This window comes from Notothenia rossii (assembly GCF_949606895.1).
Source record: "Notothenia rossii genome assembly, chromosome: 6".
Lineage (NCBI taxonomy): Eukaryota > Metazoa > Chordata > Actinopteri > Perciformes > Nototheniidae > Notothenia > Notothenia rossii.
The window spans coordinates 64,832,507-64,847,194 of NC_136909.1; the positions used below are offsets into that span (position 1 = coordinate 64,832,507).

At 40.1% G+C, this 14,688-nt stretch overlaps 1 protein-coding gene across 1 annotated transcript; it reads right to left on the minus strand.

Moving 5' to 3' along the window:
* Window positions 1-1,192: 1,192 nt before the first annotated feature.
* Window positions 1,193-14,226, minus strand: haao (3-hydroxyanthranilate 3,4-dioxygenase). The gene is made up of 10 exons (XM_079687280.1): window positions 13,646-14,226; window positions 13,446-13,524; window positions 7,087-7,170; window positions 6,747-6,853; window positions 5,921-6,010; window positions 5,788-5,831; window positions 5,540-5,685; window positions 4,837-4,905; window positions 4,606-4,688; window positions 1,193-1,814 (listed from the first exon to the last, which is right to left on the minus strand). Exons 1-10 carry the CDS (start codon window positions 13,732-13,734, stop codon window positions 1,742-1,744), a joined length of 864 nt encoding a protein of 287 aa, XP_079543406.1. The 5' UTR covers window positions 13,735-14,226; the 3' UTR covers window positions 1,193-1,741.
* Between the last annotated feature and the right edge of the window lie 462 nt (window positions 14,227-14,688).

Consider the following 14,688-nt stretch of genomic DNA (forward strand, 5'->3'; position numbering starts at 1 on the left):
CCACTGGGCTTTCATCTAAACACACAGCCACATAATGATAACAAAACAAAGGTTGGGGGTCATTGGTCAAGCAACACACCAATAAAAGAGCACCTCACCTCAGGCTGTTATTTGTATTCTTTATTTCTGATTTATTCGACACAAAAAACATTTAGTTGAAACGTTTTCACTTGTAATATGATTTATTTATTTTTAAACGGCAAAGTGGCCAGGCTTTCCTGCCCTGCGTTGGGGGGGCACAGTGACTCATTTGGGGGGGCAACCCAACCATGACGCCGACCCTGCCCTCATTGGTTGAGCTTGTAGTTAAAGGTCCCCTATTATACTCTTTTTCATCAATATATTATAGGTCTCATATATATACAAAACATGTCTCTGAAGTGTTTGGCTCAAATGATTCTGTGTCTTTTACTTTAGATGAAAATTGGGTGCTACGCCCTTCTGCGAGATATTTGGTTAAAAAGAACACAATGGTGCTCTAGGAGGAGATTCAGGTGATAAGGGGGGGGGGGGGGGGGGGGTACCTTGGTTGGTTATTGGCTAATGGTTACACAAGCCAAAAATCGTTATGACATCATAAAGTGGCCAACACTTGATCAGCTGATTTTCAGACAGGTTTTCTTTTTATATAAATGGATCAGGACAAAAAGTGAGCGAATTTGTTTTCCTGAAACTTTTAGAATCTCTTTACACAGATGGGATACATGGGTTTATGTATAAAATACGTGAAAAGTGGATTTTGCAAAATAGGTGACCTTTAAGTCCTGGTTTTTCTGTTTAGTCTTTTTCTTTTTTAGGATCCTTGGATGTTGTTCTTTGAAAAGTTCGGTTTTGCCTGGATTAACTGAAGTTAAAGGTATTTACTGTTGAGTCTTCTTGACATGCATTTGAGTCAACCATACTTCACTCTCTGTGACACAGGTCTACTAATCACAATTCTCATCATCTTATGGATATATCTATAATTTCCCTCAGAAATAAGTCTCCCTTGATTCAAATATGTGAGTGAATGAGCTATTCTCAATCCAGCAATTTCAGATAACAGAAAGTGTAGAAAGTATGCCTTAAATAGACAAATGGGAATCTCTGTTGTGTGTGGTGTGGTAATTCCTGTCTGAAATTTTTTTTTTCGTTTTCACATCATGCATCCACAACCACACATATGAATGTATTATTAAGTCTGCACCCAGTACACAGTTGTATATTTAATAGGTAAAATATGTGTGAGACAAATCACTAAAATCATGCCTAGTCAGTTCTGTTTTTTATTCTTGGCAAGCCCCTTATAAATGCATGGTGTTGATTTAACAAGAAACTGGCACCTGAACGTGGCATGCATGCAATACATATATTTCTTTTGAAAACATTCATAACACTTTTTTACTTACAAAAAAAATCTACACAATCTATCAAAAACATGGCAGTTGCTCGGAGGCTTTTTGACATGGTTCCTGTAAAAACCGTCCATAATGTAACGCCTACCCAATGCTTTAAGGGGGAAAAAAGAGGAAATGTGTCATTTGGGAAGCGAAACACAAAAAGGGGAGAATCAGGAAGAACATGTGTTTATTTTAAATAATCAAAATTTATCTCTATTGATTTATTTAGTGTAATTTCTCTCATAAGTGAGCTGTAGTTAAATACCACAGGCAAATGATTGGGTCCATTAGGAACTGGCATGCCTTAACAGGCACTGACTGCACTGGCACATTTATTGTGTGTGTGAATGGCCGTGTGATGTTCAGGGTCTCTTCCGCTCAGGGTTTTGGACCACAAACAGAGCAACAGTCCCTTCATCTCTCTGCCATTGGTACCTGCAGGAGAGGAAACCAAGTACGATTACTACTCACACCATACCGGACCGATTTCCCGAAATTGTTGGCCCATTATTCACATAGTCACAAAACATTGTTAGAAATAAGTTTCAGGTTGAAGAATACTAAGAGTACTTTTCCCAGGAACTAGGCCGATAGCTCTTGGGATTTTGTTTTCACACCAAAAAGATCTGGAACTAGAATCTAGTTCGCGCAAACCTTTTCACCACCCAGATAGTTCCTGCTATAGAGGTGGTACTTTCCTGGGGAGGAAATGGTTCGTGGGTGTGTCGGCCACACTAACAATTTCTGATTGGCTGGGCGAATTGCAAACCACGGCCCGTAAAACTCCGAAATGTTGTGTGAAGCCGCCATTTTATTTGCTCGCTTTAGCATTATTAGCATTAGCCCACGCACCAATGGAGAGAGACTAACTTATGGAAACACAGAAGAAAACATGGGAGCGGTGGAGTGATCAGGAGGTGTCGGCGCTTCTGGCGATTTACTCGGAAGACGCTACCCAGCAGCTTCTACTGAAGCCAACTCCGGGGGACTTCGGGTGGCAGTATACGTCGTGAAGTTGTTTGCGGCCTGCCAGTAAACCCAAAGCAGAAGAAGAAGAAGTGACGTCAACGACTTCATTTGCGTAATCCTTCCTAACAGTACGTCCACACAGCAGCGTTGCGTGCTTCAACAGAGACGCTTCCCATTCACTTTGAATGAGGTGCATTGTGGTTCCCTCGCGTCGCTTTGCCTCCATTGCTCGCTTCGGAAGTTGAGAAAAGTTCAACTTTTCAAGCGTCGACGGAAGCGCCAGCCAATCAAATCATATGCCAGTACAAGCTCTAGCCAATCAAACAGCGTGCTTGTGTGTCCGGGGCAGGAGATTAATGTTATTGGTTGTTGGTCGCACGCCAGACACACCCCCCGGCAAGCTTCAGTACCGCCAGGGTAGTGATGGGAATTCCGGCTCTTTTTAGTGAGCCGGATCATTTGGCTCGACTCACCAAGAAGAGCCGGCTCTTTCGGCTCCCAAACGGCTCTTTATTTTACCACATACAGTATACCTTTTATAATTTAGTCAAATTTAGCCCTGTTTTGATTAATGATGTACATGTGTACACATATATCACTTACATTATTCAATACATCCTTTGTACTGAAGTATTCAGTATATACAGTATATATAAAAATTACATTTTTTATATAAATGATTTGCTATGGACAATAGTTTTCATTGCATTTACAGACCCTTCTAACTCTCTGATATCATCCAATTAATTCACTGACTTGCTTGTAGAACCACGCTACACAAAGCAGATAGCAACACCTATAAAAACTCAAGCATAGAAATGTTTAAAAAGGACAGCTACTGTATCGACAAATTATATTTAAAGAAAAAGCCCTAACAAAACAGCAGAGCTCTATTTCAGTATCAACTAAAGAAATAAAGACAGCAACAGCTGACATCAAATATTTGCAGAGCCTAAAGATAAACATAAATAAATAACATAGTAAAAATAAATATATTGCAATGCTGAAAACAGCAGCATCCAACAGTCTCTAATCCTTGGATATTACATGTCACTGCATGCATGCAAGCACCCGTAGCGCGGAGATCATCATATCATTCTGTCTTGTATTACTTAAAGTGGACCTATTATGCTATATATATTATAAAAATATATTGTAGGGCCATACCTATACAAAACATGTCTGTGAAGTTTTTTGCTTAAAACACCAAACAGATCACCCATTGTAGCCATGCCTCATACTGCTCATACCCCTCTATTCCAAAAAGGCTGATTCTGCTTTAAATTGAACGGCTGCTGCTAGCCACGCCCCTTTGTAGCGTCAGGCAGCTTTCCCCTGCTAAGAGAGTTTTCTACCGGGAGAAACTCAGCTAAACGCTGCAGTGATTAAAAGCCATATTATGCTCCCAACCACTTCAAGCATTATTTCTGAAACAGTATGGAACTCAAACCTTTCTCTTTACCACAAGGACATTACGTTACACATATTCTCTCCAGTAGCCTACAGCGTTAGCTCCATGGTTAGCTCTGAGTGTTAGCATGCTTGCTAATGTAAACACAGAGCATATTACTCCCAAAACACGCCGCGCATTGTTTCTGATACAGCACATAGCTTGACATGTTCTTTCTTAAGTGTTTACTGCTAGAACAGTGCCATTATATGTATTAAAGAACTTTACTCTAAGTGCCTCCTGCAGACATCCTGCTGAATACACAGACACACAGCTGCGAGAGGGGATTCAGCTACGGATACGAAAGGTTGGGACGTGTCACGTGTGCCGGAGACGATAGGTTGGGACGTGTCACGTCGGCCGGATGTCGCCTATGACGTAGTAAGAGCGAAAATTCTGAATCTGCTTGTTAGCAGCCCCTTTTCTTTCTTTTTTTTTTAGTTGTTTTGTTTTCTGACACTTTGTGGGTTCTCTGACACACTGGGGACACATATTTATGTATAAAAGGTCCCCTATAACAACAAAAAAATCAAAACAAAAAACGGTTCGTTCGCTTAAAAGAGCCGGATCTTTCACATCACTACCTCAGGGACTTATTCCAGTGTGAACGCGATCTACAGGGCAGTTCCAGGGACTAAAGAGTTCGGGGGAACTAAGTACCGGGAACCAAGTACCGGGAACCAAGTACCAGTCCGCGAACCAAGTACCGGTCCGGGAACCAAGTACCGGGAACTAAGTACCGGGAACTAAGTACCGCAAAGTACAAGGTGTGAAAGCGGCTAATGTTTCTCCTTAATATTTACTCACTGGCTTTGTTCAGGAATAAGCAAACTGTGTCCTGCAGCGAGAAGGAACTCCTGCTCATTCAAAGTTACCCTTGAGGATCCCTCCTGTGAGATGAGAGGTTGTTAACACAGGGTTTGGTTATCACACATATGAGCAAACGCTACATCGTACTCAGGGATGGCAGCATCTGAACAGCACTGAGAGTCTGTTTGGAAGCTACAGAAGGAACACACCATGAAGAGAACAACATACCATCTGCCAAACCCACGCATCAGTTATCCGTACTGACGTCTCGTTGCGCCCAGGTCCATACACTATCACCTGTCACAAGAGAGAGAGAGGATTAGTGCAGCACATCACATCTGCTCATATTCAATAGTCAATGAATATCCAGTACTTAACAGCCAAGCTTTGTCTTGGTAATTCACCACAGGCATGACGATTCCAAAATCCCACTTTGCTTTAACAAAATATTTCATTACAGCATTAGGAAATCAATTATTGGAAAATACAGCTAGATGTTGTTTACATTTCCACCGGTAACAATCGTTTTTATACAGTACCAGGCTTTTTCTGTAAGACCAGTTCTGAAGTATCTAAACAAATGTTGCTTATTTTAATTATTTTAATCTGTACTTAAAATATATTTTAAATGTCTGTTGGTATGAAAATGCATGTTAAAAAGTTAGTTTTCCCTTATATGAATAGAGGTTATATGCATCAAGGGTGTTTTATGTTTTACAGATTGTGACGCCCCATGATTTTGGGCTGCATAAATAAATATTGACTTTACTTAATTTAAAAGCTTTATAAGATGTGCCGTAGTAAAATGGACTATTGCTTTTTAAATCAGCAACTATCTGATCAAATTATAAGTATACAAGATTGAAAAACGTAGCCATGTTGAAAGTGGAAAACCTTTATAAAAACATGTCTGAATACGTGTTTGTAGTACCTCGGTCTCAAACTGATCCCCGAACATGTCGATGGGGCTGCCGCTGGCCAGGGTCGGCCTCTGGGTGTTCAGCCAGTCTTTGAAGGAGAAGGGTGACATCACCTTCAACGTGTTCATCTGGAATGGAGGATCTCTGAACACATCATCTGTTCATCCAAAGAGAACCATGACGACAACAGATTACGGGTGATAAGACTTTAGATCAGAAATAAGGATTAAGAATCACAAGAAATCTCAGAACATCTTACTTGCATCAGGCTTTCCTGTTTTGCACTGCTTTGATGCCATGAACCTGAAAGTAAAACAGATAAACCAGAATTAACAAACTTAACTCAAAGAAATGGATTTGAAGGAACCAATGAAGATGGTAGGATGTCTTACTCTTTGATGATTGGCACCAGTTGGGTTCCGAGGTTCTCACAGTAGAACCATTTCTCGAACAGGGGATAAGTGGTGTTGTCAACATAGTACCTGAAGGCATCAACACAGGCTAATGTTAATGCTGCTCTTACATATGACATGTAAGAGCATATGACATGTCTGTTGTGTTTGTTTGGATACAGGAAAAATTAAGTATTTTCATTGTACGCCAATGTACAGTTATTTTCCACAGATTTTATGAGTTCCAAATGCAGTTGTCACAACTAAAATGTATTAACTTTGTTTCTTGTTTTTTGTCCAAACAATTGTCATTCTTTTTGCTAAACTACCTAAACTATAGAAACATGGCTTGCAAGACATTCAAGTCATGAGTGCGATTCCAGATCAGCGTCATCTGCTCACAATATTTCCAAATTATTCCCAATAAAGAGAACTGATAAGAAAAATGATATTGTTTTGTACCAAAATCATGTTGGTTAACCGTAACAAAAAAACTGCATAAAGCGGTCAAGGGCTGGAAAAACAAAGTTAAGGACTTGTGATTTGACTTGGGACTTGAATATACAGACATGAGACTTTCATTTGAATTGTAAAACAATCAATGGCTCTTCTTAACCTCAGAACTGCTCTTTTGTATCAAAAAGCACCTTGACCACCATTGAGAAAAGCTGGTCTCTAAAGTTTAGACTTTCCTGGTAGCTATATCAATTGGGTTGATTTGTCAGGATCTTTTTCCTCTATTCCCTGATATGATCTGCTTAAAAAGAGATGTGGAACAAAGAAAAGACGAGAAGGGAGAAGAAGATAAGGATGTACGATATTTAACCTCAGGCAGTCGTTCTCCGTCAGCAGACGTCTCCTCTCCACCACCAGTCCCACAGTGTTGGCCTGTCTCTGGGGGGAGTGGGGGGTCCTCGCTGGCAGCAGGAACATCTTTGAATTAAGAAAAATATCATGTTTGAAGGAGACAAACATTGGAACATTGTAACAAGACTAGTTTATTTGGATAAGAAGAACATCCTTAACCACAGAAATAGGCAGAGACAAACTGTATTGCACTGCCTTAAGATGAACTCCATTGTTATAATAGTAATATGTAGTATTTTACTTATTATGAAGGATATAACTTTACCAAAACGAAAAAACAGAACTCTATTCAAGCTCACCTCTCCCTCCTTGATGTTCACATCCTCGTGAATCCCGTTTTCTATCACCTTCAGACACATGTCTCCCTTCACCTGGTAGAAGAGCTGTTAAATATAGAGACAAAATAAGAAATAGTGCTAGATTAAAGGGGAACTATATTTTTGGATTCCTGTGTGCTCGAGAGTCCTATCTGCATATTTTGGGGGGGGGGAGTATTTTGTGACTCCAGAGGAAGCTTTGTGAACTCTGATGCATTTCTTCAGGTGATTGAGTCAGCAGAGAGTTAGGTTGCGGTCGAATGGTCCATTTAGCTTAGGAACTTTCCTAACGGAGTGAAATGACCCGGAAGTACCTCAGTGGCAGCCATGATAAGTGCCGTTCGAATTCTCTAAATGATAGGAAAGGAGGTTTCAAACTTCCTTTATAGCCTCCTTTAGCTTAGGAGCCACTGGACCTCCCTTGACGAAAGGAGAGGAGAAAATGCTGCCCCACAATGCCTTGCGGCCGCAGCATTTGCCGTCACACAACAGTCGGCCGTTCACGAAAACAACCGATTATGACCAAGAAATTATATCATGAAAGTTACGGTGCTTATTAAGCATTTTAAAACGTGTGGTAAGTTGCCAAAATCCTTTGTTTTGAACGTTCATCAGTATTATAATCAAAAAGATAAATATGAACGTTACTTTTTACTGAAATTATCAAATAAAGTCAACATTTCACAGTCTTTACTGAGCTGTGTGGAGTTTGTTCAACTTTTAAAAGATGTTTGAATGGTGATATACACAGTGATAGGTGTTAAGGACTTACGTTTATAATAAATACATTTGTATTGATTTTAAGATCTTTTCATAATTCATACAATCATACGTATTGGGATCATTTGTGTTAATGTAGACCGGAGGGAGAGGGTGACGAGCATAAGTTTCACTTTCCTTTTTTATTTCAATTCCAACTATTCTCATGAAGAATATGTTTCTCTGTTGTCCACGTTCATAAAGTATAAAGCAACAGCATCAGAGCACGGTGCAGAGTCTCTAGATGAGTTTACAGTAGTCCCTCGTTCTTAATAAACATCCATGTTGTAGTCCGCTGTATAGAAAACTGTAGTTTCCATAGTTTCCCCACAGCAGCAGACGCACATTTATGACGTCCGCTGGCGCATCATAAACACGTTGGATAGTGAAAATGCAGTCGGTTTCTCTAAAGTACTGCAGTCTCCTAAGTCCTTTTGAATTCTCCTATCCACTATCCCTTAACCATGTGACGTTTCACACAGAGGTCAAGGGATTGACGATAGGGATAGAGGAGCTGATTTTTTTACTATTCGACTGCAACCTTATAGAAATAAGTAAATGTAGCTGACCTCTGTAGCTCGTAACTGTCCTTTAATTGCATTGTGGGTAATAGGCTACACTTTTTCAGTGAAGATAAATGTTCTGGTACTTCTGTATCAATAACACCATTATATTATAAGACTTGATCAGAGAAATATGAATGAACTTAACACAAGTTTCAATATTGACATACATGTGTCAAGTTCATTACACCTGACATCATCATTAATTCATTATGGAGACAGTCCATTTTCAAAATAATTAAAGATTTATTGAATTACAATTAAGATAAGATGTACTTTATTTGATCCAAAATCTGGAATTGTTATCATTGCAGCAGTTGATAAAAAAACAAGGCATTGCGCATAATTAGAAATTAAAAAGTAGAAAATAAACTGGCATGTGTGTAATTTTAAATAAAACTGAATTTAAAAGTAATATGTTACATTTCCCTGTGAAAATAAGGCATACAAAATATGTGATTAAATGCTATTCAGCAAACACAACGGCGGAGCTGCAAACATTATTGAAGTAACAACTAGGCTACTACTGTTAGTCCAGGAAACATACTGTGTGAACCAAGGGCGCCTGAAGCGGGGGGGCCAGGGGGCCATAGGCCCCCCCACTTTTCAGCCCTGCCCCACATTTTCGTAGATGCCGCGGAAAACTGTACAAATCCCGTTTCAATAATTCCCCTCTATTCTAAAGTCGCATCTAAAACGCGATCTGATCTAGCTGTGTATATTTTGTTATTTTTGATTGTTATATTCAATCTCACACAGGCATGTTTGAAGCTTGTAAAGGGAAGATGACAGCTCTCACTCACCACTCTGCTGTTCCTCAGCCCCGCTCCCCCTCCCTCCCGCTGAAATTATGAATGTAAGGTGTATAGTAGTCATAGATAACACGGCAGGGTCCGTTACAGTTTGTTTTCATCTGATTTCAAATAAACAAAGTCTTGGCTTTCAGAATATTAAACTTGTTTCGGCAAATTCAGATGATAAGTATAGGTTTGAAGCTTGTAATGGCATAATTACAAGCGGAGAACGGAGTAACTTAACGTCACAACAGGCATAACAACAGCCGGTGTTTCCCGTGAGTGCAGTAATCCAAACGAAAATATCTTCCCTCCGTAGTATTTTGATGATTTGCTCCGCTAATAATCAATCAGATCGATGGATTCCAGAGAAGAGAAAACTTTAAAGACCTTTTTCTCAAAATGATGACTCTGTAACAGTCATTATATAATGTGACATATTTTGCTTAATATTTGGAGTACAAAAACAATCCTGATATCATTTGAAAGCTAGGAATCAAAACGTGTCTTCGGGTCAAAGCGACTGATTTCGATGGAGCAGGTCACTTTGCATTAGGTAAAATAAAGCAGGCAGACATAACAGGAAGAATATGTACATTTTAACCCAATCAAATAGGACATTGTCACACCATTCAAATGTATCCATGTAAATTAAAACCAATACAAAAGCTTAGATTTGTTTATTTGTTACGTTGTTTACTTTATTTGTTACGTTGTTCTGTGTGTGTCAGCCATTAACCTAGAGATAGAAAGAATACACTTGCAAACATGTCAGAAGAACCAGCGCAGAAGAAAACTAAATACAGTCAATCTAAACTTAAATTTAACAACTGGAAGGTCACATCCCTGACATCTACATCTCAGGAGCCTGGACCTTCTTCAAACAGCGAAGAGCTTTACAAACACAATTAAAGATGTTTGGAGTTTTATTTGAGTTATTCATTTGCATTTTTTTTCAAAGAGATGCTGATTTGAAACCGTTGTTAGGCCGTTACGGCATTTCCTGTTTCTGCCGGAGAGAGGGGAGTTTGTCCCAAAGCTTGCCGCTGTATTTACTCCCTCCATCTGACAGGAGGGGGCCTCATGTGTCACTCCACGGAGTTCACTCCGTCACGGAGGGGGAGTGTGTAGGGGTAGGGTGTAGGGCGTGGTTTGGGATTGGGCCATACACACGCACTTTTTTTGGCCCCCCCTCTTCTAAAATGAATCCGGCGCGCCTGGTGTGAGCCAAGGCCAAAACAAAGATCCAAGTTTACCCAGTAAGCTGTTTATGTGTATATGTGAAGGAAGCGCCATCTCATAGTAAAATCGTGGGCTGCAGTCATATAGTCCAAAAATCAGCTATATCGTCTATTCCTGTCTATTACTTGACCTCTGAGTGAAACGTCACAGGGTTAAGGAATAGTGGATAGGAGAATTCAAAAGGACTTAGGAGAAGAGACTGCGGTGCTTTGAGAATCGACTGCACTTTCACTATCCGACATATTTATGATGCGCCAGCAGACGTCATGAATACGCGTCTGCTGCGGGGAAAACTACAGTTTTCTATACGGCGGACTACTGTAAACTCATCTAGAGACTCTGCACCGTGCTCTGATGCTGTTGTTTTATGCTTTATGAATGTGGACAACAGAGAAATATATTCTTCATGACCAAAGTTGGAATTGAAATAAAAAAGGAAAGTGAAACTTATGCTCGTCACCCTCATAGATATATATATAAACACTGTGTTTATATCTATGGTCACCCTCTCCCTCCGGTCCACATGAATAGATCAGCCACTGGGATTGGTTAGGTTTCTGGCTGGAATTCGGTAGATAGGCATTTAGATGGCTACATCTTAGGGCTGTGCAATTAATCGTATTTTAATCGCGATTACGATTATGGCTTGCGACGATTATGAAAACAGCATAATTGACAAAATACGATTATTTTGCTGGGTGCGCTTTCGCCTCGACTAAAAGCAGATGCCCGCTCGACTTCATCCACTAAATCATCACAGTCATCGATTCAGGACGCATTGTACAGAGCAACGGCCTACGCGACGAGCTCGCAGAGACACAGAGATATTACAGGTGCCATTACATTTCACATCGCTAAAGATATGTGCCCAGTTAGCACTGTTAGCAACCAGGGCTTTAAGCAACTTGTCAACACGTTGGACAAGCGTTACGCGATGCCGTCTCAGTATTATTTCAGCAGGTCTGCGCTGCCTGCGCTATATGACAAATGCCGTGGGGAAGTTGAGAGAGATGTGGCTTCAGCTGACTACTTTGCCACCACAACGGACCTATGGTCTAGCCCAGGGGTGCCCAACCAGTCGATCGCGGGGAGATTCCCAGTCGATCGCGAGATGTGTCTAAAAATAGAACAACAATATTCTGTGTTATCGTTAATGTCCTGTAACATAATCTTCCTGTGCCAGAATAATGCACTTGAACGCATCAAAGCTTTGTGATTGGCCGGCGTCACCCCATATGTCGGGGCGTGGCTGGTGGACAGTGGGCATGTGCACTATTTCGCTGACGTTGCCGTGTCAACAGGAGTGACAGTCCGCACCGGTCCGCACACACACAAGACCGCAATTGTGGCAGAAAAAGCCCAAAATATATAATTTTCACTCCGAGTGGGAGGATGATTATTTTTTAATCTATTCCAATTCAAAGTCCATCTGTCTCATCTGCAATGCGAGCGTGGCTTTATCGAAGAAGGGTAATTTAGGAGCGGCATTTCAAAACAGTGCACAAACGCTACGAGACGGAATTCCCTCCTAATTCTGCCCTATACGCTCCCAAAAGGTGAGGGACCTGAAAGGACAGCTAAATGCACAGCAGTCCATTTTCACCAGGCCCAACAACAAGGCTGCTACCATATCATCTTATCGTGTCAGTCACGTTCTTGCGAAACACATGAAGTCTTTCAAAGACGGCGAAGTTGTGAAAGAAGCATTCCTGGAGGCTGCCGACGCGCTTTTCGGGGACAGTAAAAAATAACAGTAGCATTTCAACAGGTTTTTGATATAATAAAAACTCAAGTTAGATACCGTTATTAATCAGCTGTAAGTTTTAGTTTGTTTGAACTTATTCATTATAATTATTGTACAAAATGGTATAAGAATGCAAACATTAAGACCTGTTTAAATTGATTAGTCTATTATCAATTCAGGTTAAGAAACTAGTGTTGCTTGCATCCTATTTTAAAGGCATTTCTTTTTATACTCTAATAAAATGCAACAAAAAAGGGTTTGATTCTATTAATTTTGTCTTTTGTATTGCACTTTGGCAGCAGATTCCTGTGTAGCTTCAGATCTGAGTTGTCTTATTAGTAAGCCTCATTTATACTTTTGTAGCAACACTATTTTTGTATAATGGCAAAGAAAGGGTTCAGAGTCTTTTCTTTTTTTCCTGTGTCATATGTGGCAGCACTGCCACAAGTTCCTCTTCAGAGAGGGTCTTCAGTACAGGTGGCAATATTGTCACCTGCCTGCGCTCATCTCTGAAACCAGACCATGTAAACAGGCTGGTGTTTCTTGCAAAAAATCTTTAAGAGATGACATGAGCAGCCCAACAGCATTTGCCATCGTGGCCAAAACATTTTTATTTGGGCTTAAATTGTAGTTCAACATTTATTTCCTGTTACTTCTGGACCATGACGGTTGGCCAGCCTTCAACGTTTAACTGAGTGGAATATGTTGAATATGTTTTACCAAAATGTTGGCAGGAGTTTTCAGTAGGTTGTGACAGTGCACTGCAACATATTTGATTTAATTTATTTTGGTCAAATTTATTTTTATTTATCATAATATTAATATATGTTTAGTATGGTTTTGGAAGTGCGCTCCAACATATTTGTTGATCTTGTTTATTGGTAAAATATTATTTGTTTTAAAGTTCAATAAATGGTCAATGAATAATCGTGATATCAATTATTGACCCAAATAATTGTGATTATGATTTTTGCCATAATCGCACAGCCCTACTACATCTGTACTTTGATCCTGTAAACTTCAGTCAAAAACAACAGTGGCTGGTGGAGTTTGCCCTTTGTGGCAGAAGCTTTTTGAAGCACAACCAAAGGCTAACATGTTCTATTTACTCTCTTATCTCCCACTACTACTGAGTATATGGAATGGCTGGGACCAGTGATGCTCAAATGATTTTGAAGTTAGCATCCAATCATCTATGTTTGAAATAGAAAATGTATGCAGAATAAAAAAAGCAGTTACCTCCTCACCTTCCTCAATATGATAATCCTTCCTTGTATTTGGACCTCCAACAAACATGATAATCAACTGGGAGAAATGCCTGAAGAAAAGGGCATTAAAGACAAGCTTACTCAATACCCTCAAAGAGACAATAGAACTTCATAAGTGGTTAAAACATACACACATAACAATGTGGCTTTAATGAAAGTCAAATTACTCACATGAGCTTGTTGCACACTGGTGGCAGAAAGGCATTCTCATTCTGTGTGATCCAGTTTCCCACATTCACAAGAGGAGGACTGCTGCTCATTTTTAAAACTAATTGTGCTTTGTGCTAAAGTGTTAAGCTTCTCTTATAATCTGCTGCGTCGACCAGTATACACAATGTGACTGATACCAGTAGTCCAAAATACAGAAGTTCAAGTGAGCCAAAGGGGAGGAGCTCTGTGTTCAGAGGTTCAGACAGATGAAAGGTTGCTTGCTATTGTCACCATAGATTGTCACTACCGTTCTCGTTGTAACTCTCGTTGTAATTGGAGCGGCTAGGAAACACATCTACAGCAGTAACATGATGCAACATACACATTAATGCAGCAGGAATATTAATAGAGAAACATCAGACATAATAGTAAAACACTGCAAGGGAACATTTTATTGCACCAGGAACTATCTTGGGACTTTTACTGCGACAACGTTGACTTGCCTGTGAATAAAAAATAAACCATAGTATTGGTGATCTACAGTGTTGTCATTCTTCTTTGAACACCAGCAAGACCGCTAACACCCTATTTCAACAATCACACTCCCTGTAATTGACATAATTAATAGATAGTTTAGCTTCTCATCATCATTTGCTGTGGCCCACTTATGTTAACGATCGTAACTGAAAGGCTGCCTGCCAAACGTAAACATTCAGCCACGTGACATTCAGCCAAACTCTCGCGAGAGTTTTACACAAGACGGATCCTTTCTAGCCATAACCCTACCCGATCTACAGCTCTGCCCGATCTGCAGTGCGCATGTGCGAGGGAGAACTCCGGACGGCAACCCAAGAAGGACACTTGAAGCAGTGGCTTTTGGCAAAGCTGAAAAATAAAGAGAGAGAGAGATGAGTTATTGTTATTACAACGTGACTTCACTATTAGTTAACAACTCTTTTTATTGGGTTCTTTTATTTGGGGTTAAGTACATTGTCAGAATAAGTGAGAAATGGATTTAACTTCTGTTAGACAGCTATCATACTGAATACATATTTACTGTGAAT